The sequence below is a fragment of the Colobus angolensis genome, unplaced genomic scaffold, assembly GCF_000951035.1.
Source record: "Colobus angolensis palliatus isolate OR3802 unplaced genomic scaffold, Cang.pa_1.0 Scaffold256, whole genome shotgun sequence".
NCBI lineage: Eukaryota > Metazoa > Chordata > Mammalia > Primates > Cercopithecidae > Colobus > Colobus angolensis.
Window position 1 is genome coordinate 229,522 of NW_012115777.1, and position 27,800 is coordinate 257,321.

Here is a 27,800-nt window from a genome sequence, read left to right on the forward strand (position 1 = left end):
TATGCAAAAGGTATTTCGAAGTGAAAAGACATCTTATTGAATGTGAACCCTTTTTTTTTTCAATCTAATTGTTCCAGGAATTACAATACATTCTCCTCCAACATATGTTTCTAAAATACCAATTAGCTCATTTGTAACTGGCAAATAGGAATATTATACTAGTATAACGTAGAAGTTAGAAGTTGTATAGCTTTTTTTTTTTTTTTTTTTTTGAGACGAAGTCTCGCTCTGTCGCCCAGGCTGGAGTGCAGTGGCCGGATCTCAGCTCACTGCAAGCTCCGCCTCCCGGGTTTACGCCATTCTCCTGCCTCAGCCTCCCGAGTAGCTGGGACTACAGGAGCCTGCCACCTCGCCTGGCTAGTTTTTTGTGTTTTTTTCACCGTGTTAGCCAGGATGGTCTCGATCTCCTGACCTCGTGATCCGCCCGTCTCGGCCTCCCAAAGTGCTGGGATTACAGGCAGAAGTTGTATAGCTTTATATACAATTTATTCTAGGCAAAGGGAGGCAGAATAGTCAGAATAGAATTATGACCTTGGGTGGGCAAAGAAGTCCTCAGTTTGAATGTTGTATAGTCAGCAGGAGCCCTTTTGGCTCCGTTTTAAGAAAACTAAAAACAAAAGCAAAAATGAATGCCTGCATCTGGGGCTTCCTCTTCAAAGGGGCATGCCCCTGGCCTTGTGCAGCTCTTGAATATTTGCAGTTGCCCTGACCCTGTACCCATTTCAATGTCAAGCCTACTTGCTTGGAAAGTTTGCCTTCCAACCAGATTTCTTCCACCAGTTCTAGTTAAAGTGTTGCCAACATTTATACCCAATTTTTTCTTTTATGTAATTCTGGGTCACTTCCTTGGGTGGTCCAAATTATTTTCTGAGTTGCCAATATTATTTTTGCTAGCAATATACTCCCAAAGTTGCATATGTTTTGAGTGGTCTTCCTAGAATCAGTTTTTCCCACAAGTTCTATTATGTAGGTGCTGTTTTGTTTTGCATTGTGAGGATTACAAGTTGCATATGTCTTCTTATGAACTAAGCCTCATTTTACCAACATGAACCTCTCCAGCTCTGTATTATCTTATAGTTTCTGAAAGCTATAATGTGTTGAATGGTTTGCAAACTGCAAAATAACTTACTTCCTCAGAGAGATTATTGCATTTCTTTGATACCACTAGTGTTGTATTTCTTTTGTATTATCCCATTGCGTAAAGCCCACTTTTTTTATAGTTTTTTCAAAAGTCGGCAAGACTTCTAACTTGCATTTCCTGTCTTCTATGCGGCATCAGCAGAACACATACATTTTATTTTAGTTATTGGCTCTTTCATCTATAAATTACTGCCTCTTAGATAAAAGTACGTAGTGATTTAAAGACCTGGAAACAGTAGGCCAAAGATGACTATTTCTTCACTAAAGAAAGACATTTTCTATAAAAATGGTTATGATTTAATAATTTCCATAATTCATTGTATCTATACTAAATGTCCACCACTCATTTTTCTAAGATACTTTGGTTACATTATTACTAATTTTTATAACATTTGGTGAATGTAATTACTTTCTATATCCATTATCTGAGTGGAATCACTTTCAGAACAATAATGCATAGTACCTTAGATGTTTTCTTAAAAGTTTACCCCTTGTTTATTTAAAGTTCTGCTTTAACCAGAAATAGAACATACTATGATTATAACAAAATAATTCTATGGATAGAAGCATCATCATTCATTCTCACTGAGTATCTGTTTGGATACTTTTTAGAAGCTTGGGATTTTAAGTTGGACTTAACAAGCTTGAATAACAGTGTTATTTTCAACTGTTTTAAAAGATGGGTTTATAAACTAAAATCATACATTCTTTCCCCGTTTCTAGCTTCATCATTTTAGTCAAATTTTTCAGTGTCTCCAAGTCATAGCTATTCTTTCTTTAAAGTGAAGAAAATAAATATGCCTATACTTTGAGTCATTCCAATGATTAAATGTGATAATGCATAAAATGTTTAGCTCAGTAACTGCTTTGTAAAATACATTCCACATTAAGTATTAGCTTTGAATGTTTTTATAATCATGACTTATTCATTTTGGGAACAATGATTACTATATATTTAGTGCCCTGCTCCCTGTGTTTACTCTATTTTCATAACCTAGGCAGCTATGGTCCGATGAATGATTTAACTGCTTTAGCTAGTTGCACTATTGCATGATTTTAGCCTGATTTCATGGGATGCAACAGAATGAGCATCGTGGCTCATGGCTGTCAGTAGTGAAAAATAGCTGGAAATCAGACAAACAACTTTATTGCTGAGATTGTTTCCGGGCTAAAAGTTCTTCCAACAGCTGTTTGTTTTGGCCATTAACATGTCCATTCTTTTTATTTTTTTCTGAGCTGAGGGAAATACAATTTTCTTTAAAAAGAGAATGCAGGCTGGCTATTTCTGAAATCAGGAAGAACCCCTGTCCTTCCACTGTTGTGGTCTTTTGGCTGCTCTGACAGTTGGACTGAAGGGCTTCTCCTTTTGTTTTTTTCCTCTTTTTCACTCTCAAAGTTCAGACTCAGACTGCTTTAGTGAGAAAAAAAAACTGAGAGCTGTCTAATCCTAAGAAGGAGCTTTGTAGCAGTTACCTTGAAGAAAAGTTTACTCCCCAAAGGAGTATTTAGTATTACTTAGACACTGAGTCACTGAACAGAGAGAGAGAGAGAAAGAGAGAGAGAGAGAGAGAGAGAGAGAGAGAGAGAGAGAAATGAGAATGAATATGAATCCCAGCCAGCAAGAAAGAAAGATACTTCACTAAAGATGCAGAGAAGTTTTGCCTCTTCCTGAGAATTATATTAGTAGTTTTTTAAAAATCAGGATGACTGCTAATTTTGTTTAAAGTATTTGTTCTGGAAATACTAAAGTTGGAGTCTACCAGACCGAGGTTAGAAGCATTTTCTTTGGCAGCAAGAAGATAATTTTATAGAAGCCATGCCTGTTTTTGGGGTTGCCTCAAAACTGAGACAGCCAGCTGTGGGGTCAAAGCCTGTGCATACTGCTCTTCCGATACCAAATCTTGGCACTACTGGGTCACAGCACTGTTCTTCAAGACCTTTGGAACTTGCTGAAACAGAGAGCTCCATACTTTCTTGTCAGCTTGCATTGAAATCAACCTGTGAATTTGGAGAGAAGAAACCCCTCCAAGGAAAAGCCAAGGAGAAAGAAGACAGCAAGGTTAGTTGCTGAAGTTACCTGGAGACTTATATAGCTAAAATGCGCATTTCTTTTTAAGTGCACTATAGAACGTGTTATGAAATCGGGAGTAGATGAGGAATACCAGCGTAAGGATGTAAGCAGTTACAATGGCTGAAAAGCTGAATATTTAGCTTATGTAAAAACTGTATTCTTAGTTTAGAGTTGTAAAAGTCATGATGAAAATTTTCTGAGTATGCATCTATTGTAATCATTTAGGACTACTTATTAGTGAATGCCTAGTAAGTTCTAGCTATTGCTCTATTACTAGTAACCATAATCAATCACAAATGTGATAAAAAGAGAACCTATTGTCATACTTACCGTGATGTATGAAAATAGGTACTTTCGAAAAGACATTTACTTGTAATAATGCATACAGACACCATCGCTTTTCTCTAAATGTCATTTGCATTTCAAAGAATTTCTGTTTGAAAATTTGTATCCTAGGCTGCTTAATTCATTGCAATATAAAGGAAAATGAAATGCTGTTTTCCATAATACTGCACATTTATCTGAATTCTCCCTTGTAAACTGAAACCCTACTCTTCTACTTATTACCGATATCCTTTTCAGTCATTTAATTTATGGTATTTTGTGAGTCGCTGCTCTTAGTTCTTGGTTTCTAAAGCATACTGTGACCGTTTCCTCCAGTCACGAATGCTAGCATGGCCCTGAGGCTGCTGAACTTCATGGGGATTCGTTTGTACCTTGATAAGCGTCACTTTTGTTTTGTGTATTTTTACTTCTATAGGTACATATTAGGTGTATATATTTATGGGTATATATTAGGTGTATATATTTATGGGTACATATTAGGTGTATATATTTATGGGTACATATTAGGTGTATACATTTATGGGTACATATTAGGTGTATATAATTATGGGTACATATTAGGTGTATATATTTGTGGTTCATGAGATATTCTGATACAGGCATACAATGTGTAACTATCGTATCAAGGCAAATGGGGTATCTGTCGCCTTAAGCATTCATCATGTCTTTGTATTGCAAACATTCTAATTATATATTCTTTCAGTTATCTTAAAATATAGAATAAGTTATTGTTGACAGTAATCATCCTGTTGTGCTATCAAATACTAGATCTAATTCATTCTATCTAAATGTATTTTTGTACCCGTTAACCACCCACACTACCCCCACCCCTCGCCACTACCCTTTCCAGCCTCCGGTAACCATCATTCTACTAAGCATCACTTTTTAATGCAGCATTAACTATGATGTCAAGCTTTCCAAAGTCGCAGCCTCATCTCTGGCTTCTTAGGAAATATTTTGGTTTTACTCTGCTATCCAAATGTCAGTTTAAAATAATTTAAGGAAAAAACCTTTATATAAAAATCAACTCTAGAAGTGAAAAAGAAAGCCACTCCTTTTTCTACAATGCCCATCCCACCTTCACCTGTTCATATCCTTTAAGCTTCATCCCAGATGAACTTTGTTCATAAAATCTTTGCTAGCTATCTCTTCCCCACCATTCCTCTTTCCCAACTCTTTGTCTGCAGAAATGCTTGTGTATTTTAATTATCTGGATAATTTCTTTTAATTATCTGGATAATTTATTTGTATCTCCACTAAGTTGAAAACGTATAGAAGGCGGGTCTCGTATCTTATCCTGTGTTCCAGCTGTCTCCCTGTGCAACGCTTTATGCATGATAAGAATTAAACAGTAGTTGGATGAAGGAATACAGGGATTAATGAATCAATGAATGAATAAACAGTTATTTTGAGGAAGATTCAGTTAAGTTTGTTCATCTTTTGGGATCATTTTGAAACGGGAAGCGTTTCCTTCTCTCCCTCACAGGGCACGTGACAGCAGGAGTGGCTTGCTTCTTCAATGCCCTGCTGCTCAAACCTCTAGGGGCATCATGCAGATGGGCAGGTTGAGGAGCTTCGACCCCACAGCAGTATCTAGGGTTGAGTATTTACAACTCCTGAAGCTCCAGTGGGCGTGTGTTACAGTGTGTCCTTTTAGTTTTGCAGTCTGAAGGTGGCTTGTGTTAATCAGCTCAATTAGACCCTCTGCCTTATTGCAAGGACAGAGGGCTTTCTGTATCCTGGGTTCTTGCCTGGTGTACCAGAAAAATTGAGTCATATGTGGGCTTGGAGGATGAGTGCAAGGTTCTATTGAATGTTGGAAGTACCTCTCAGCAGATGGATGGGGAACCAGAAGGAGGATGAAGAGGAAAGGTGATTTTCCCCTGGAATTGGGCCGCTCAGCAGCCAGACTCTCCTCTGACCCTCCTCTGACCTTCCCGGCTAGATTCCCCTCAGGTCCACGTCGTTCTGCGGTCGATGGCCTGCCAGTGTCTGCAGGTGCCTGTCGGTGTGCTCTTCTGCTGGTGTGTCCCTCTCGACGTCCAGCCGCTTGTGTGTTCTTCCGCCAGTGTGTTCCTCTCGATGTACGGCCACTTGTGTCTCTGCCTGCTAGGGTCTTGGGGTTTTTAAAGGCACAGAATGCAGACGTGGTGGGCCAGGGTGGTCTTAGATAATGCAACATTTGGGTATGAAAACAGAAATGCCTGTCCTTACTAGGTCCATGGGCACAGAGCCAGGGGTGGAGCCCTAGCCAGGGACCCCATCTTTCTCTACCCAGCACTTCCCTGCCCAATTCCTGTATCAATTTTATCTATAAAACAAGGGGTTTGGAATGGATATTTGTGGAGTTCTATGTCTAACAAAGCATTGTCCATGCGAGAAAAATCAGTTAAAATAAAATATTTTTTATGGGTTTATAGTTCTCAGTTCAGTGTGAACAATTCAGAGTAAAAAGCAGGGAAACGTAAATTATCAACAAAAGACTAAAAATATTTAACTTTTTGCAAATAATTAAGAGAAATGTCATAAAATTCTATTCTAATGTTCTGTGTATCCACAAGTCTGTATGGATTCAATGGAAAGAATAGAGAGACACATCATCTCTGCTGACCATGGCTATCTTTTCTGCAGGTTCAGTGAAACTTCCACTTTGCTAAATGACCTTGGCCTAGGATTTGAGCACTATAAGCACTGTTTTCAATATAATTTTGGTTGATCTCTTTGGTTAGCAAACATATTAATCAAACATCTGATATTCCAATAAGCCTCTGTGGTAAGCAACGTTGTATTTATGGGGATGTTTTCACCATGCTACTTATCAGATTAAAAATGTTTTCAAACAAATGTAAAGAATGCCTGGTCAGCAGTTCAGAATATTTCTAAATGTTAAAAAGAAGTATATGTAGATTTATTTTAGCTTTTGAAAGATAAAAACCAGAACTGAAGTAAATAGCAAAATCGAACAAGGTAGTTATATTAGAGGGAAGTAGACTTGGCCGCAAAAGCAGAAAAGTCAACATAACAATAGCGTAAAGAAGATAGAGGTTTATTTCATTTTCATATAAAGGAAATCTGGAGTTGAGCAGTCCATGTATGGCTGGTAGGGAGACTTCAGGAAGTTGTCAGGGAACCAGGCTCTATTTTGGTTGCCATCATCCATTTGTGGCTCACACCTCACAGTCTTGAGTAGATAATTGCAGTCCACTTAATTAAAAAGATGCACCCTGTTTTATTAAATATTCTTCCACATTGGCCTAGTTATAATTCCAAGGCCTTACCTTGCTGCAATGGAGACTGGAAACTGTAGTGTTTGTTCTAGGCAGCCATGTGCTCAGCTAAAAATTATGGGTTCAATTTCTAGAAAAAGATACCATTGATAGTACCCACAATAGATGACTGTCATTAAGAAACATTTATGTGAGGTACTCTGCCAGTTCTTGTACCAAACAGTTTTATGATCTGGTTTGAGAGAACAAATTTACATATGACAGTGTCAGAAATGTGTGTTCAGTTGTCATTCCCTTCACCTATTGTTTCAATTAATGCAAACGCCATCATTCCAGTCATCTAATCCCGAATTCCTGACTAATACCTGGTAAAGTACATCACCATTTCACATCCTGTAACTTGCCAGAAATTGAGAATTTTGCTTTGGTATTATAGCTTGGGTTTATCTTCTTCTGCATTTGCCCATCCTTTGATGGCCTTTTAAAGTTTTCTATCAATTATTTCAGTGATTCCAAATTGGTATCCTCTCCTCCTGTGTCTCTCTACCCTCATCCATGCAACACATTCGCCATCCCGCTTAAGAAGAAAACTTTATTTGCATCTCATATCTTATAATATCTTCATTCAGGCATTCTTGTCTCCCACTTGTCACTTTCTCTATTTCTATCATAGCTCCATCTAGCTACTACATCCCAGATGTCTTCTTCCTGGGTGTCCCAATTTCTTCAGAATGTTTAGTCCCACTGTCCTTTAACAAATACATAATACTAGTTCCAGACTCTATGTCATATGCAGTTGGAAAATCCTCCACAATATTTCAAGGGCTTATGTTTTCCTTAGCTATATCTTGTTCTGATTTCTTTCTTATCTCAAATTTTCTAATCTCTCTCATATGGATTTGTTTTTCCATTCTTCCTGGGCATACACCCAAATGAAGAACAGAGTCACTTTGCCTTGGAACCTTTACTTAACTTTCTGGAGGTTAAGGTTAAGAAAGAGTGTTCTATTTTGTCACAGCTCAGCAAACAACATCCAATTAAGCATTAGACATCCCTGTTCATGAAAGTTTCTTGGCCATTCTTACTGTGGAGCACTCCCTGGCTTTTACTTCTCAATCCCCAGTCTCCTTCCAACTTGGTCTGCCACCTTTCTTTTACTCCTATTTTCATTTCCAACTTCTTTCCAGTCTTGGGCTCACTCATTCCTTCCCTCTCACATTACTTGTGCAAACTCAAGATTCTGTTTTACATTATTATAGAAAGCAATTATTTTTTGAGGACAAGTCTTGTATCTTATAGAAAAATTTTTACTTTATTCTTAAAACATTTCAAAGACAGTATTATAATCTACGTTTACAGAGAAATAAACAGAGAGAGTAGGAGTCACACACAGAATCACACAGTTAACTAGTAACCAAATCCAAAATTTGAATTCAAATCTGTTCATAGGAAGAGTTTTTTTCTATGTTATTTTATTTATACTTTCTCTTAATGATGTAACAGTAATATTTTTTCTAGGTTTACCCTGTCATCCAAATCTTACCCACTATTTAAGATTATTTCAAAAGTCAAAAGTAAAGACAAATTGCTGTGGATGCCATAAAGAAGGAGAGATTACATCCGCTTGGGGCAATCCAAAGAAATTTATTGGAAGAGTAGAGGCATTTATGTCCATGGTAGAATGTATGATTATTTAATTCCTATTCACTCTGCCAGTTACGGCCACCAGGGTAGGAATTATTTCCTTGCTATTGTGTTCACACAGGGCTGGCGCTAATGCTTTGAAAACAGAAGACATACAAAAACATTAGTTAAAATGAATATTTAAAATAAATATAACTGATAATATTGTCAGGCAAATATATTGTATAAATAGTATTGCTAATGTGGACAATTCTTTTGCAGAATGTTAGGACTGAGAGAAATCCTATATGAATGGAGCATTCAGAAAAGACTGAATTTTTGAAATTTAATGAGCAGATAGGACTCAGATATATAGAGTAAAAACATTCTTTTGAGGAAAAGTGATGTAAACTTTTAAAGTTTAAAGTTTAAACTTTAAAAGTTTACATCACTTTTCCTCAAAAGGGAAGTAAACCACTGTAAATGAAGCATAATATTTATGGAAAACAGCAGGTAGACAATAGAGAAAGATCTTATGTAAGAATGAGACCAAATGACACTGGTAATGATATTTATGAGAAATCGTTGCAGAGAGGGTCTAATATTGACTAATGTTTAGAGACCGGCTGTATGTCAGGTACGGGGCCAAACTCTTCATAGAGTATTCCATTCAGTCCTCACAATAGCCTTATGGCATAGGAATTATTATTCTTCCCATTTTACAGATGGAGAAACTGCAGCTTAGAGAGGTTAAATTACTTGCCAATATCTCAATGCTAGAACGTGGTAGAATAGAGATTCAAACTCAGGCTGTGTGGTTACAGAAGATATTATTCTTAACCAATAAACTACACTGCAACAATAAATACTTCTCCCAGGGTTAGGGAAAGAGAAGGAGGACTACTGATTGACTTAGTTAATAGTAGGGTTTGTTTTAGGTGTTAAAGTAGCATTGTTGGTGAAGTGTAAATCAATCAGTGGTTGTGTGAAGTGCCTGGAATTATCAGGAGAAGACAATTAAGTTGACACATCGTCTCTACTGAATTGTTTGAGTAACAGAAATAAATAAAAGGAACCCCATGATAGAAATATAGCAGCAGATGTCAGTAGAGTAGATCACTGGCTCTGGTCTCCAGCTGTTTCCTTCTTGGAGAAGCTGCCTGATTGCTGAGGACTGTCAATGCTCCTGTTGGCTTGCTCATATGGTAGCATTTCCAGAGCTGGCCAGGCCTACAGCTGCATAGGTCAGCTCTTGGGTCCCCAGATGATTCTGCTTTCCTTGTCTGTTTCTGCTGTGCTTGCACATTTAGTTATTTGTATTTAAAGAAAAATGATTATTTCTTTTTCTAGTTATAACTCTGCAGGTTTCACAGTTAAACTGTATGGTCATTTTAATTGTTTTTGCTTTTGTGGTAGCAATGTCCAGAGAATGTTGAAATATGCTGGAATTTTAACATTTTCTCTACTGACAGAAGGCTCAGCTTTTCATTATCGTACATTTATTGCTCTTAAGTAACAATTGGTAGAAACGGGGCCATCAATATTATTGTCTATTATTTTACTTCATGCCTTAGTGTCTTTAAAGGGTTATATTTCATACTTTGAACTAGAAATTATTAAAATTGTTGATGCTAATTACAGGATTAAATGTTACTGAAAATTTCATACAACTTTTTAATTTTTTTGAAAGTTTCAATATTTTGTGTATATTTGATGCCAATTTGCCAAAGATATTCTTCTTAGTTTCTTTTTCTTGTATCATAGACATCTTTCTTTCATTTAATAAAAACTAAGGATCTAAATATGTTGTTTATAGAAACATAAAACCAATAGATATGTCATTAATTTTCAGGCAAAATAATTGCTACATGTTTGATATTTATGCTATCGAATCACCAACAATTATCCATATCCAATTTTGAACTTGAAAAATTAAGTGGTATAATTAAAAGAACATTGTATTAGGAGCTCAAATTTTGAATTAAGCTTCTGCTAGATCCTAAAAGTGTAAATCATTTAAACTCTCTGGACTTCAATCTCTGTACCTGTAAAAAATGAAATGAAATGAAATGAAATGAAATGAGGATAATAGTTCCTTATGAAACTTTTCTAAGAGTAACATTTTTATCTCCTCCCTGTCTCTCTCTTCTTGATTTTGTTCCATCAGTTAGCCCATTTCTCATATTGTCGATGTCTTCAGCCCCAATGCATCATTGGACCAGGATGTTTCAGCCCTGGCACCAGTGACATTTAGAACTGATAACTCTGTAGTAGGCATAGGGATGGGGTCTGTTATGAGCAGTGTAGGATATTTGGCAGCATGCCTTCCTCTATCCACCATGTACCTTCCAGGTTTCACAGTTAAGCTGTTAAGTACCAGTGGCATCCTTCAGTCTGGGAGAAAGGCAGAATCAAACACAGCTGAGAAATGCTGCTTTAGAATCAGCTTCCAATAACGCTTTTTTCTTTACTAACTTAAATCATAGTAATAACAACAATAATCATTTTCTTCACCATATATCAATCACTCTATATTTCCTATTTCACAGAGACATTTCTTGAAAGCATAGTTTATGTTCATGGTCACTGTGCCCAGCTTTGCATTTGCTTTACTTTTCTTGATCTCTGACTTCTGGAAAACTCTCACTTTTGGAATACTCCAATATTTACTAGCAAAATGACTTTGGCAAGGCAGTTAATACTTAAGTCTCAATTTCTTCATCTTTAAAATATGGATAATAATGTAAACGAGCACACAGAATTTTTGTGAAGATTAAAGAGATATTGCACATAAACTATATGTCAACAGAAGGACTAATACATAGTTGGTGGTCAACATATATTACCTACTAGTATTATAATATTATAAAAGTATCTGATACTTTCATATAAAAATGGATAAAATTAAGAATTGGTAGTAGAATAGAGGAAGCAGTGATTAATTCTCTACAGATGGGAAAAGTAACATTTCAACCAGGTCTTGAAGGCCAGGCATGGTGGCTCACACCTGTAATCCAACACTTCGGGAGGTCGAGGCAGGCAGATCACCTGAGGTCAGGAGTTCGTCGAGACCAGCCTGGCCAACATGGTGAAAACCCATCTCCACTAAAAATATAAAAATTAGCCAGGCGTGGTGGTGAGTGCCTGTCATCGCAGCTACTTGGGAGGCTGAGTGAGGCATGAGAATCACTTGACCCCAGGAGGTGGAGGTTGCAGTGAGCGGAGATCAAGCCACTGTACTCCAGCCTGGGGGATAGACCAAGAATCTGTCTCAAAAAAAAAAAATGAATTTGATTTAGTCAAGTAAATATGGGAAAAAAAGAGCATATAGTATATAATAGCATTTACCAGGCTATGAAATAGTGTGTTGTGTTTATAAACCTGCAGATTACTCATCAATCTTAGGATGTGGGATGCAACCAAGAGAGATGACGGTGATTCAAGGCAGTGGGAAAATGGGCATTAAATGCCACTGTAAAGAGTTTGGAATTACTCTGTACAGAATGGAAGAAGTATGCTAAATATCAAAGTGACATGATTAAGTTCATATTTTGAAAGCTGACAACAAAATAAAATATATAAAGAGCCAGTAAATGGGTGGGGAACATTTCCAAAATACAGATGAGGAGAGTGTGATGGAGCAAGGTTTTGACTAAAGCACCAAGAGCAATGGAAGAGGGATAAGTCTAGTAAAAGAGGCTATGGATGTTTGGATTAAGCTAGTAATCATCAGCAATCCAGAAATTCTATGTCTTGGAGGATAAATACATTTTCTTCACTCAGAAATGTACAGTTTAGTTGGAAGTGATAATTTGTGTGAACCGGGTAGCAAGTAGTAGTTAAAACTAAGGATTATTACTCACACTTTTTGAGTGCCTACCATGTGTTGGAAGCCTATACCCAAGCCATAATTCCAATCAAACAGCTGTAGCAACTGATCTCAGAGAGATGCTAGGGCAGAGCTGGAAGGCCAACCTAGTTTGACTTCCCTGTCCTTACTCTCTGGGTCTCCCTCTCTGATGTTTCCTCACAACAGTGTATAGACAACCAGCAGTCAAAATCAATGTTATTCTTTACTGTCTTTGTGGATACTGAGTCACATAATAGGAAAACAAAGAAAATAATAAATTCTTACCAGGAGCACTGAATTAATCTTTGACAAATTTCACTTTGAACTCTTCCTTCTCTACAAATTTCACTGTTACTTCATTTTTCTGTAAGAAGTGTTTCACTTTGGATTACTAGTTACTGGGACTGATAGAAAAAATTGATATCTGTGGTAGAGTTCATTAATTGGTTACATGGCAGGACCTCCCCACTGCAAATCACAGAATTATTTGTTAAAATGTGTTGCAATTCTGCCCGGAAAAAAGTCACCAGATGAAAGAGTCATGTAAAAATGTAACATTTTCCCAGTGTAACTACATGATGCCACCTCCATAAACGAAAAGCAAAAACAAATAAATAGAAACTATGGGCAATCTCTTCTTTTTGCTGTATTTTGATATTGTAAAGAACTTTTTTGTAAAACTGAAAACCTGGGGTGGACAGGTTCAAAATTTTTCGTAATGAAATGTGACCAAGCAAATTTTATATGCAATCAAAATGGCATTGCAATCGTTAAGGTAATGCTAACTTCTATAACAGATACAACCTAGGTCTCAGTGGCTTAACACAATAGAAATTTATTGTCCACTTTTTTAATGGTCTCATATAGTTAGGGGTTAACAAACTACGGTCCATAGGCCAAATCTGGCCTGGTGCCCATTTTCCTAAAGTCAAATCTTGTTGGAACACAGCCCTGATGCTGGTTTATGCATTTCCTGTGGCTGCTTTTATCCTATAATGGCAGAGATGAGTAGTCACAATAGAGACTACGTGGCTTGCAAAGATTAAAATATATACTAACTAGCCATTTATAGAAAATGGTTGCTGACACATATATATGGTAACAAAGAAACCAGGTTCCCTCCAGCATATAGTTTCATCATCTCACCTCTAGCCAGCCATCAGTGAAAGAGAGATAATCGAGGATTGCATAAGAGGCTGGGATTTCCACATATCACTTCCGCTCTATTTCATTGGTCAGAACTCTGTCAGATGATAATACCCAATTTCAAGAGAGACTAGGACATATCATGTCTCTGTGTACCTAGAAATTAAGGGAAATCGTTTGGTAAACTATTAGACAGCATATAGTTAGCTAGAAACTGGCTATTTAGTCAGATGTTCAAGATTAAGCAAAAATTCACCATATAAAAAATAGACTAAGGTGCTCAGATTGTCAAAAAGTTGTCCAGAATTAAAAGGATATATCTTTAAAAGCAAAACACTGAAAAAGAGAAGAACCATAATGACATTCAAGTTACTAAATAAAGATCTTGCCATTAACCCAGCTTTTAAAAGTAGACCAGGTCCACATATATACATATACCATATAAAAAACTGACTGTGGTGTGTTTCCCACCTTAGGATCTTTCTAGCTAATTTTAATTTCTTCTGTTCCAACCTGCTCATCCAGTCTCACATCGTGAAAGCAGGTCTCTCTCTTGGTCCTACACCCTTACTTCTACTTGCTTCAGTACCATGTTGTTAGCATTATTTTCTTGCTGGACCTGGAATCTCTCCATCAGAGCTGGGAAAGGCCAATGCCGTGTACGATCTGAATTCTAGAAGTGAAGTTTAGCAAATCGTGTGAAGTCAAGTGTCCAACAAGAAGGAGGCATTTGCAGGATTCTAGATGATGCCAAATAGGTGACTGTATAGTTGTGTAAGGAAGTGTCCTCTCTCTTGGCTTGGAGGTATTGTGAAACTTCTGTCAGCTCATTGCCAATTGGTTCCGAGGGGCACTGAGTGGGAATGTGTGAATGGATCATTGGAAAACCCAGCATCAAAAGAAGAAACTCATATTACAATCCTTTCAGACTGTGGTAAGCACATATAAAGAATATTACACAGAACAACCTCTTTTTAAATGCAAGGTGAATTTCTTTTTTTTTTTTTTTTGAGACGGGGTCTCGCTCTGTCGCCCGGACTGGAGTGCAGTGGCCGGATCTCAGCTCACTGCAAGCTCCGCCTCCCGGCTTTACGCCATTCTCCTGCCTCAGCCTCCCGAGTAGCTGGGACTACAGGCGCCCGCCACCTCGCCCGGCTAGTTTTTGTATTTTTAGTAGAGACGGGGTTTCACTGTGTTAGCCAGGATGGTCTCGATCTCCTGACCTCGTGATCCGCCCGTCTCGGCCTCCCAAAGTGCTAGGATTACAGGCTTGAGCCACCGCGCCCGGCCTGCAATTTGTCTATATATTTAGTTGTGGTATAAGACTATCTGTATCTAGGTTTCTCCTTCTCTTTAAGAGTGTTCACTGTTTAGCTTCAGCTTGTATCAAGTTAAATTTCTCACTTTTTAGACTTAAAAATGTGCAGATTATATATTTCTCTTTATTATCCCTGAATGCTCACATCTTTCATATAAACTTGCTGTGCCTTTTTTTTTTTTGGACAATTTATTGAATTTCTACAGGGTGATATTTTTGCCAGAACTTTTTATGTTATTATTTTGACCCATATATTCTTTGGATTCTGTTTCACATTTCTTTTCCCTTCAAAGCATCTGCTTTTTGTAGCTGTTTCTTCCTTTCTTTGGCTGGCTTTTTGATATCCACACTTGTGTGTTGCCTTCCTCCATTGAATACAAGGTTTCCTATTATCTCCAACAATATGTTCTCTCAGCTATTGTCTTCTGATTCCAGCTAGACCTATCGTATTACAAAAAAAGACTGCTGTTTCAGTAAATGTAAACCCTTTCAGTTACCACTTCAGGTCTGCACTGTGGACCCTAGGTAACTTTCCTCATCTTTGTTAATCATTGTGTGTGTGTGTGTGTGTGTGTGTGTGTGTGTGTGTGTATCTTATAGGTATTATGGAAAATATACTTAGAAAAACAGATTGAATATAGATTCCTAAAAAGAACCCAGGGTTCAATATTAAATTCCTATTTTTCTTTTTAGGAATCTATATTCATTTTAGGAATCTTTTTAGGTTCTTTTTAGGAATCTATATTCATTTTGTCAATATTTAATTCCTATTTAATATTACCTAGAAGCCACAGAAATGATTATAATGCATATTTTAAACAATAATAGCTTTTATTATAGATTTGGATGTAATTGTTTAATTTAGAACAGGTTGGCCTCTCTAATTGTGATGATCAAAAATATACCCAGACAAGGCCAATGTCAAACATCTCATAAAGGGTGGGGGGCATTGCCCCAGTTTACAGCAAATTTAGACCCTGTCTTGTTTGGAAAAAAAAGATTTAGTAGAATTAAAAGCATACGAAATATGTAAAATTTCAAAACATATGCAAATAAAATGGGATTATGAGAAGAAAAGAACAATAGAAAAGGATAAAACCAGAGGAAAGGGCAATACATAAAATTTTTGCTGTGCAATTCTGTACAGTGGCTAAGGGTTGCCTACACATTTGGATCTGAGCTGCTGAGCTGCTGATACATGAAGATTAAGTGAATGATGTTGCTTTAATCAGTGCATTTGTGCTGCTACGACAAAATACTAGGTGGGTATTTTGCTCACTAGACTGGGTAATTTATGAACAATAGAAATTTATTTCTTACAGTTCTGGAGGCTGGAATGTCTAAGATCAAGGTGATGGCAGGTTTGGTGTCTGGTAAGGGATCACTCTGCTTCCAAAATGGCACATTGTTTCTGCATCATCCACAGGGGAGGAATGCCATGTCTTCACAAAGCAGAAGGCCAAGAGAGGGTGAAACCACTCTTTCAAGCCCTTTTATAGGGGTCTTATTCCCACCTATGAGGGCTCCATCCTCATGACTTAATCATCACTTAAAGGCCCAACCTCTAAAGCTATCACATTGGTGATTAAGTTTCAACATGTGGATTTGAAGGTCACATTCAGATCACAGCAATGCCCAAAGCATGAGCTAATATTTGGTCAACAGATTCACAACTTTACTTGCTCCTAGGTGTGCAATAAATTTTTTGAGGTGCATTTATAGGGATGATACGATGCAGTTTAAATAAAAATTTTCTCGCTAACATTTTTATTCCAGATTTTAGCTATTATTTTCTCCCCTCATCCCTCCATTCTATATAGACTTAATTTCAATTTGTATTTTAATGGTTATATTAAATATTTTTTCATTGGGCTAAAAGAATATAGTCATATACATATACCTACATATGACACATGCACATGCTTAGTCATCCTGTAATCTAAATATGTAGAGTATATGTTGCATACAGCATTACAGCAGCAGTAGTTAATATGAAATCACTGAACTTCTAGTCAGGTGGCCTGAATTGGAGTCCTTTACTCCAACTGTGTAATCTTGCATGTTTTTACTCAATTTTCTTGACTTTGGGATTAGGACAAGAATAGCAACCTCACCTAACTGTAGTCAGAAATAAAAGCATACTGTTATAGCATCATAATAACGTTAAGAAATTACCTATCTTTTTGGAAGCAGCTGATATCTACAAACACATAATTTTTAGCATGGGCCATTCCTGTTTTAGAATATCAATAAGCATAGAACTAAGGAGAAAAATGTACACATAGTTTTGTATAAATAAATATATGAGTGTATATATATCTATGATATTCAATAGCTCCTGGCTCCATCTATTTTAATAAAATGAATCTTGTGGAATACAAATACACTTCCCATATTCAGGCAGTCTTGTTTTGAAGAACAATAATCTTAGTAGTGATTTGCGGGATCTATCCCACAAATGTGTCTGTGGTTAGATTGGGGCTCAGTGCAGTCTGGCGCTGTCTTTAGAAGAGAGGACCACGTGCTCTTGGACTTTGACTAAGAGCCTATAACATCCTAGTATTGAATGACTTTATTTCAGATTTTTGCTACAACACTTAAAAGAACTCAAGTACTTTATTTCTTTTATTGCTGAAAGAAGCGTATCTACAAATCATCACGCTTTACTTCACCATTGTTGAATGTTTTTTCCTCCTATGTTTAAGTCAATTAAAAAAACACTGTGGAATAGATATAAATTTTCTCATCCGTTGAAGTTTTGGATATTAGTGATATCTTTTAGAGATTTTCTATTTTTTCATGTTTTCATTAGTTTGATTAGGCTAATACTTTTTTTTTGTGTGTGTGTGTGAGTTGGAGTTTCACTCTTGTTGCCCAGGCTGGAGTGCAATGGCACGATCTCAGCTCACTGCAACCTCCACCTCCTGGGTTCAAGTGATGCTCCTGCCTCAGCCTCCCAAGTAGCTGGGATTACAGGCATGAGCCACTGCACCTGACCAATTAGTTTAACTCTTTAAACATTAAGTGTACCAAAATACAAGCTTTAAAATGCAGTGCACTCGAAAAAGCACGTAAAGATTACTGGTCTCTGAGCCAGATCTCCAATTCTGGTTGAATGAAGATTAGAGAGGAAAGGGACAGGCTTATGTAGCTGAGAAATTAATTCACTCAAGAGGTAATAAGTACCAAAAACACATCCAATACTAAATAATAGAGTTTCTGTAATGTCAGATCCTCCTCCATTAAAATCTATTAATAGAGATTCAGATTTTGTGTTTACTGCTTTAGGTATGAACTCTCTGATAATCCAATGTCAGGAGTTTATTCCCTAAAAGTTAATTCACTTTGTGCTTGCATAATGAATGCATATTTAGAAATAGTGAGGACGATATATACAGGAAGTTAATTCCAATAGAAAAATCTCTTGACGGATAAATAAGAAAATGTTGGAGGAAGAAATGAGTTATCACACAGGCTGACTAACTGTACTGGTTATCTTCAGACTGTCCTGATTTTAGCACTCAAACTCATGTTTTGGAGATTCTTCAGTCCTGGACAAACTGGGATGGTTGGTGACTCGAGTCATGAGTCAGATTTCCTTGATTTTCTCCTTAATTTCATTCTAGTTTTCTATAATAGTCTAATTATTCCATAGTTCTAATTATAAAATAGTTCCAATTTTATAGTAGTTGGAGATTTTATGTTTATCAATTTTTAAATATATTATTGCCTTGTTTAATTAAGGATTCATTGTTAGATGCTGACAATTATCCATTTCAGATTTAATGGGAAATGTCCTTTCTTCAACAGAAATTTTTCAGATTAGAAGTAGCTTCTTTAGAGGTTTTAGTTATTCAAAGGAGAATGATTTTTTCAATGAGGTTCAAATATAAACATTTGCTCTTCATTTCTTTTTCTTACCATTTTTAACCAGTGTTGGCAATGAAAATAATACACTTTCCTTTTATGAAAAAGGCTTTGATTTTTCTATAAAACAAACATGTCTTAGTTCCATGAGTTCATCATCAGGCAATTTCCAACCTAAATCTTACGGGCCCTGAGTTGAATATAATGATATCTTGAGGTACTGCAGTGAATTTGTTTTTTCTATACCTTCAGAGACTACACACAGAGATCAAAATTTTCATTTCACTTCAACAGTATGCTTCTCCTCTGTAAGACAGACAGGATGTGGTCTAGGAGAAAGTCCACACTTTAACAATAGGCCATTGACAGAATGTTTGGGGAGTACAAAGAGGAAGAGAGCTTCTGTCGACACCCAAAATTATCAGAGGCGTTTCTGTGTGTGAGAATCTTCGATTTCAAAAATATGTTTTTTAAGGTCACCAGTTTTCCTTCTCTGTTTTTATTGGATGAATAAAATTGCCTTCAAGATAACAAAACATTTTAAATTCAGGGGAAGAATTGCATCACATTTTGTCTAGTTATCCCAGGCAGAAAATGAATTCCCTCAGGCACTAAACACATTTTCTTTAGTTCTTATGTATGATCTATGTGAATCAAGCTGAGAAAATGAAAAGGATGGGAAGTTGAAATCCAACTGAAAGCAACAGTGCAGAGGATCCAACAGGCAAGAAGTCCTTCTAGGAAGAATAAATGGAGAGTACCCCAGGTGCTGACTTTATCTACAATTAATTCTGTATAATATTTTCTTATTCTTTCTGCATGAGCAAAGATGCTACACAGAGTGTAGGTATTACAAACACCACTATTTTTCTTTCTCTTCTGTAGCCTTGATCAAATGGTAGTTAAATTTTAATTAAATTTCATATTTCAAAGACTTGCAAGAAAATCCCTGATGTCTTAGCCTCGTGTTTGTTCTCTGCATCTGTAGCTTGTTTTAGCTTTCAGAGGAAAGTTCTCATATATAGCACTCTATCACAATGTTGATCTGTATGAACATCCAGCTAGTGCAGCTGCCATGAAGCTGAGAGTTAGAATGAGTTCCCATGTCTGTCTTGTCTGTTACTTTCTTCTTTTGAATGCTGTTGCGTAAACCTTTTGTTCAAATGTCTTGCCACCTGGATTCTCTTGTGGATGTGTTGCTTCTCTCTCCAAAAGACTTGGCAGAGGGTGCTTCCTGTTGTACAGCAGACTTATTTACAGAACACCTATGAAACCACAACAAGAATACTCAGAATGTAAAAGATGACCTTCTAATGAACGTAGTAAAACTTCAGAGCACATTCTTTAGCTAGGAGAAAGTGCTGCAAAGATGTGATTTAGGATGAGTAAGACCTAAGTCAAGGTGTGGGTCTTTCAGTTTCCACTAGAAAACAACACTTAGATTTCCTGGCAGTGTATTTTTGTAATGACTGTGGTTTCTTTTTGTAAACTGTGTCTCAGACAGGGAGGAAGAATGAACCAACTGGATCGTGTAACTTTATAAATAGAAACAGCCATGTTAAAATAACAAGACTGCTCTGGGTTAAGGCAATGAATTTTGCTACTAGCTGTAAAGCTAGGCCACTGAATGAATATAAGATCCATCCTGCAGAGTAACTTCTAAGGCTTGCCCAAAAATGCTTAATGGGAAAAATCCATGAGAAGTCCTCGCTCCCTTCTATTGTATTCCAAGTGTTTTACTGCAAATAAATCAAAACCTTTTCTCTGCTGGATATAGTCAAGTTGGAGACACACAGGAACTTTGTCCTCCACTACAAATATTGAATAATGTGCTCATATCATTTTTAATTCAGCACATAGTTTACTGAACTTTGGAGCAGTTTATCCATCCTGGTAGTGGCATACAGGATAAAGAGGTAACTGCCTTATTATCTGTCGAACAAGATATATGCTACGTTTGCCGTAGGATCTGGAACGCTAAACGATTTAAATTTCATGATTGCTCTTTATTTTTGGAGGAAGAAACCCAGGTGAAAGCAGAGAAATGTCCTTAATGAGGATCAGAAAAATCAATATTTTCAATGTGATTCCATGCAATTTCATATATACTTGAAAAGAGATAGTGCTGTGTTTAGCAGGCAGTCAAAATTTATAGATCATAGGTTTTGAGTCTTTTGGGAACTATTGCGTATTAGTGATGATTTATTTTACTTTGGTGGCTAACCCTTCATAGACATTGTTGGCAAACTAATCTTCCTGAACATAGCCATAATCTTGGCAATCATTCAAGGTTCCCCCAATGTAATTAAAATTGAATTTATTTAAACTCTTTAATTAAATTTCTTTAAACTTCCTTTAATGAGAAGTCAATTTGATTCGTGTTTATATCTCTTGAGCTTCCCAAACACAATGTCTTGCATGTAATAGTGATTTAAACATATGTGTTGAATAAAATATAATTATTTTTATGATTATATTACTTTGACTCATGATTTACCTCATGTCTACATTGCAAAAAGAGCCATCCTAGAGCCTATTCATGATTTATTGGATAGAAATGCCAGCTATGCTATTTTTTTACCAGTCAAGTATTTATAATCCAAAAATTCAAAATCTGAAATTCTCCAAAATCTGAAACTTTTTGGGTGTCAACATGACACCACACATGGAAAATTCCATACCTGATAACAGGTGATGAGTTGTAGTCAAAACACAGTCAAAACTTTGTTTCATGCACAAAATTATTTATTGTACAAATTACCTTTAGGCTAAATATACAGACTGTATATGAAACATAAATTTCTTATTTAGACTTAGTTTACATCCCCAAGATACCTCATTATGTATATGCAAAGATTCTAAAATCTGAAAAGAAAATTCAAAATTAGAAGCACTTTTGGTCTCAAGAATTTTAGATAAGAAATACTCAACCTATATATCAGTGATCCAAAGTCCAAACTTTAATAATTTTGGCCTTAGTAGAGTATACTAAGCTTACCTTGAGCGATGCTACCCCAATCCAGTGGTGGCCACATGTGTCTCCAAACCTATCTCATCAAATCTTCTAATTCTGAATGTGGAAGAAAGAGGGGAGGATCTTCTAACACAAGTGTCTCCTTTTTGTACGTGATTAAAATTAAGACTCAGCAAATTGAAATGGGTTATCTCAAAGCCATGGCATTTTAAAAATTGGCTGGAAAATTCTATGCCCATGTCCTAAGTGTTCCATTTGTGAATAACTATTTCTTAGGTTACTCTAACAAACCTGCTTAGAAAAATAAATATGACTTTAACATAAAATTCAAGACTCATAATCTTATGGAAAGCCAGTCATAGCCTTGTGCTAGAGAATCAGTAAGGAGGTGGAACATGTTTGAGTCATCCTCCAACACTTACAAGGGTTTTTGGCATTCTTTGATTTCCTTGTCAGAACATAACTGGTGAAATTCCTCTGTTCAATAACAATATACATACTCTATTGCCAGAGTAGGTTTATGGATGTTAATAGAGTTTTCCTTGTCAAGGGTGATGTATGATATGGATCTTCCTCTAAGTAATCATAAGTCCGTTATAGTATAGTAAATCAGCCAAGTATATTGTAATTTATATGTTTTACTTACAGGGATTTCAGACAGGATACTTCTCAAATGTAATAGAAAATGTAACTCAGTATTTTCTGTAATATATCTCTTCTTGCTTTCAAATCTTTCCTGCTGGTGGTGGTTGCAAAGGAGGTTGGTGATGATTGGGGAATCCTAAATTAAGCTATTTTCTTTTGGTTTGAGAAACCCTCAGAGTAAAAGATTAGTAAATTTCAAGGTCGAATTTCTTTTCAGCACCATTTTTCCCTTTTCTATGAGGTTTCTCTCTTTCTCACTTTTAAAATGGCTTATTCAGATGGATGGATACCATGTGTGTAGGGAAGTTTTTGTGTCCTCAGGGTTATGTCAGAAGGAGGGAAAAAAAGTCTCTGGTTTTCCTGTTTTCTTGCTACCCTTTGGGTCCTTGCTGGTCTCTCCCAAGTTGGCCCCATCCAGCCTGGTCGCCAGACATGTGCTGTGAGACTTGGGCCTTGAGTACTATGTGGACACCCTCTGTTGGCAACTATTGCTCATATTCTGCCTCTGTCCTGATGCCAGCTCTCTTGGAATACTAGTCCTCAGAGTATTCCTGCATACCACCACTGGGTCACATAGGAACTTCTGGATTCATACACATCAGATATGCTGTCTCAAGCCATATCTATCTAACTGTGTCTTATCAGTTTCCTCTACTGTGGCTATTCCATATTGACAAGGAGCACCCCTGCATTCAGATCCCCCCAGCTATCAAATGGGAAGTGGGGCACAAATTCTTTCAGCTTTCACCCTGCTCTTTGACCTATCTCGAATATTTTTTATGTAACTGTTAATCTTACGCCTAGTCCCAAGGGTATGGAGGCACCAGATTCTTTCTCAGGGATTCAAACTGTATCTTATCTTTAGACATATCCCTTCTGAATCCCCTTGTTTACTTCCTGCTATTTGAACCTTTATTTACCTCACTGTCACAGGTTCTCTGAAATATATCTTGCATCCTATGCATTGTGGTTAATAGTGTCACAAATATGCTGTGGTAAGCAAGATTTTGCATTTGATAGATAAAGAAAAGTTTTTGAATTTGGAAAACACTTTGGTGCTCAATGAAACCTAACTTTTGAGACTATTTTGTCACAATGAACTTAAAAATATTTTCAATAATATTAAGCAATCAATTATATCTTATAGACTGAATTCTGTCTTCTTGTAATAATGATTGTCATTGTCATTATTTTAATGATTTAATGATTAGGGAAACTTTAGATCAACTAAGAAACAGGAACAAAAAAATGCTATGCTATTACCTCTAAAATGGATACTCCCTCTTACTTAAGAATAACACATTTATATATTATGATATGGTAAAATTCAAAACTAATTGTATCTTTTTCCTAGAATGTTTAAAGCATTCTCTAATACCAGCTTCAATGTCTATATTACTGTAAGAAAGATCACTAACAATACTGGCTCTCATTTATTAATATTAGGTAGTACTTGCCAGACACTGTTAGAGGTACTTTAAATGCATTCTCATTTAGTCTTCATGTGTACTACCATTATCTTCACTTTTTAGATAAGGAAACTAAAGTATAACTAGAGCTAAGAAACACGAGAAAGACGACCTAGCTACTGCCTGTTTTATAATTCCCATGGACTAAGCTAGGGGGAGTAAGACCTGTTACTACAATAGCTGAAATGGAACAACAGCTTCATTTAGGAAATCAGAGCAAAAGTATGAATAAAATGATGACCGTTAGGAAATAAAAAGCAGTTTTTGAGAGTAGGGATAGATGTGGCCTGCTCATTATAAAGTTCATGTGTGGTAATGGATAACTGGTTTTCAAAATAACAGTTTAAACTGAAAATTCTGTTGTACTGGCTGGTTGCGGTGGCTCACACCTGTAATCCCAACACTTTGAGAGGCTAAGGCAGGTGGATCACCTGAGGTCAGGAATTTGAGACCAGTCTGGCCAACATGGTGAAACCCCATCTCTACTAAAAATACAAAACTTAACCGAGCATAGTGGCACATGGCTGTAATCCCAGCTACTCGGGAGAGAGGCTGAGGTGGGAGAATTGCTTGAACCCAGGAGGTGGAAGTTGTAGTGAGCTGAGATCACACCACTGCGAATTTACTGTTTATATAGGTTATAGAGTATTATGATCTTCACTTCAATATAATTTTTAAGAAACCTACTTTATTGCACATATGTTATGGAGTGAAAATGAGCACTATATAACTGGTAATTCTTTTTACCAGTGGATATATATGAGAGCTTTCATTCCCTGCTGTTTGTTCTGTTTCAGGAGAAATAGGACTTGCAGTTCTTGGCTGTCTAGGAAGTAGAATATTATTATTATTTGTTCTTGTGACATGTAGCTATCTAAGTCTTAGAATAAATAATGCTTTATGAAATGATAATGACAAGGTGAAAAATAGGAGGAAATACTGGTAACTTGCTCACAAATTGTGCACATTGGCTGTTGGACCCCAAGAGGTGTTTTCTTACACAGGAGGTCCACCCAATATTTGTTTCCTATGTTCTAATGTGTAAAAACATACATGAGAAATATTTATTTATTTGAATAAGACTATATTTGGTTTAACTCAATCTTTGAATTTAAAATCTTACCTCCAAAAATAATTTTAAAATATTATATTTTAGAAAATTTTCCAATGGAAACAATGCCACAGAGTTTTGAAATGATGTAATTAAAACATAAAATAATAAAATAGCATTCTTAATATTAAATTATTTTACAATGGTTGTGAATGCATAACATTAAAATGCTAACTTGAGAAGAGGAAAAATACAGTTAATTATCCACATTTCTAAACAATGTTTGAATATTGTGAAATGGCTTTTTAAAAACATTTTACCCAGACATTTAGAGTTATGCACTTTAAAATTTGAATGGTTTCAATTCAAAATAAGCAGTTATACTCTCTGCAAAGAAGTTTTCCAGATATTGAGTGGATCTAAATTTTTAGCCTTACTTTGAACAATGGAAGGCTAGGAATGATAAAATGCTAATTTTCTAGACTTCATTTAGAAGTATCAAATACCTAAAACTATTCTATGGCTTTGCATCGAATAAATCTGTTACTCTTAACATCAAATGCATTTATTTGGCTGATATGAAAAATGAGACGCCAGTCAAGGGAAATTCAAACCTACGTATTTGTGATAAATTTGGAGGGGAATTCAAGCATGAGAGTTGGAATCCAACTGTTTTACATGCAAATTCTAGCCCTCTCTTTTAATGAGGGAGTACACTTGAATATGTTACTTAATCTCTCTGAGCTTCAGCTTCTTTGTCTCTAAAACGAAGATCATAACATGAAATTCCTAGAGTTTTTTGTAAGAGTTAGACATGGCTTTTCAGTGCCTGGAATAGCATGCATCTTTAATAAATGATAGCTATCATATATTCCAAGATTTTGGTTTTAATTTTTTTGAAATTATATAATAATTGTAATTTTTCTTTGGTGTTTAGTGTTGATGGTTGCATGGAATAAGAAGTTGAATCTTTTAAATTATTAAAAAATCTCATTAACTTAGGAAAAGTAGGGCTTTTCCTAACTAAAATAAAAATGTAATGAATTCTGTTTCTTTCAAGTATTCAGCAATATTTATATTGATAAATATTATCATTTTGGTTCCTAACAGTTCCTTTTATCTAAATTTTAAACCATTATCTGTAATTATACGTATGACATTTCTTTAATGTGAAAAAAAAAAGATTTTAGGAAAAGTCTGCCTTGGGTAATCTTTTCCTCAAAAGAATTCATGATATTTTAGTGTTCTTGTAAAAAACTAATTAAATATCCATATATAAAATAATGTCTGAAAACTAGGGATAATAAAAATATGCATTATATAGATGAAAATAGGTGAAAAGTGAACCCCCCCATACATGTTTATATTTACAATGCCATGGAATTTGTTATATGACACAAAGTTGATGAGTTTTATTGTTGTTTTGTTTGCATATTTGTTACTGGTATGTTTGTAAGGGCACACATTACATGGATAAGAAGGAAATTCGTTTCGAGTGCCAAAAGCTATCCATACAATTTGCCAAGAAAAAAATATACTTTTTGCATTTGAGACAAAATACAATCCGTATTTATTCCATGAGCTTAGGAATTTTAAGGGGTCACTTCTATAGGAGAGTTCCAAGGGAGTTAGGAATCTGGCCTGTGATTTTTACTTTTGGCAGTGGCTTCTGAAATAAAACACAATCGCTTACAATATTTCAAAAAGTTATCCATCATCCACAATGTAAAGTACAATATTTAAAGCTCTGGAGTATGGCTTGAAAAATTCACTGTTCATGGGAGGTGGAAAACATGAAAAGAACATGAAAATGGGAAACAGGGGGTTTAAGGGGAATTGGGTTCCATGTGGATAAGGAATTTGACTCAAAATACAAATGTTCCAGGAAATGTTTGGTGAGGACTGTGTAGTTAATTAAGATTTCCAGAAGTTCAACAATGCCTCAGGTTCTCAGGAGGTAGAATGCATATAACTACTAACTTAAAGTTAATATCTAAGACCAGCTATTTACATACAGTAGTTTAATAGAGATTTACCAGAAGAATTGGTGAGAAAACAGTTTGGTTGGAGATAGATTGGGAACTCATAGTCATATTTTATTACACTATCTCATTGTGGTTTTTCACACTGTGGGAATTCGACTTCCAGAACTAGGGGAGCCTCTCCACTTTCATTTTAGTCTGACCACTTTTCTTCAGGGAAGGCAAAGGTTCACAAATCAAGTTTGTTCATGTTAAACCCCAGGAAGAGATTTAAAAAGAAAATCTTGCTACGTAAGCATGCTTATCCATATAACAGTAACTGTTCTACCAAAAGCCCAAGCCAAACAAAATCTAACAAAGTCTCATTAAGTATTCACCTGGATGTGCAGTGCTTAGCAGAGAAGTTGCCTTAAATTATTCTGCTATGATTTCCTACTGAGGGAGATGCAAGATTCTTTGCCCTGACTTAAGTTCATAAACCTTTTGTGTTGATTGACTGGCCTTGCAGGTTGGCAGGTTATTTCTTCTAAGTTACTTTCACTGCAGTTATAAAAAGTGTAGATCCTCACTCTTATTTTTAAATGAACAAGAGTATGTCATTCACAATAAAATAATTTCAGTCAGCCCACCAAAGAACGAGAAGTCAGTTTCACAAGTAATTGAGATCTCTTTTCAGTCTTTTAGAGAGGGGAGAATAAAATTTCAGTGCAGTTGTAATTTCCTTTAATTTATGCAAATCTTAGCATATTTTATCATATTCATAAACTTTCTTTGGGATTCAGTTAATTTCTAAGTTGCCACCTTAAATATTATATTGTAAGGCCCTGGAAACTGCTATTGCAAACATGCTTCGGAAACAATCTAACACATGACTCCTACTTTAAAATTATTCAGTTTTGTCTAAGAGAAATACATAGTTCTTTGAGATACGGCTTTTGGTCTCCAGGGCAAAGGTTTTATGACAGTAATTTTTCAGGCTTAAGAAAATCAAACGTGGCTGTCTTAGAAAAACAGTTTTTTGGGTGACAAAAGACTAAATTGATCATCTTTTTGCTATATCTTTCTAATTTTCAATAAATTATTTAAAATGAT

At 36.0% G+C, this 27,800-nt stretch overlaps 1 protein-coding gene across 2 annotated transcripts in view; it reads left to right on the forward strand.

Moving 5' to 3' along the window:
- Nucleotides 1-2,438: 2,438 nt before the first annotated feature.
- The window catches only part of NAV3 (neuron navigator 3), a 378,403-nt gene continuing 353,041 nt past the window's right edge, over nt 2,439-27,800 (forward strand). For both annotated transcript variants that reach the window (XM_011946945.1, XM_011946946.1), the window contains exon 1: nt 2,439-3,199. In XM_011946945.1, the coding sequence (XP_011802335.1) occupies nt 2,957-3,199 (243 nt within the window). In that variant the 5' untranslated portion in view covers nt 2,439-2,956. The remainder of the gene's footprint in view (nt 3,200-27,800) is intronic.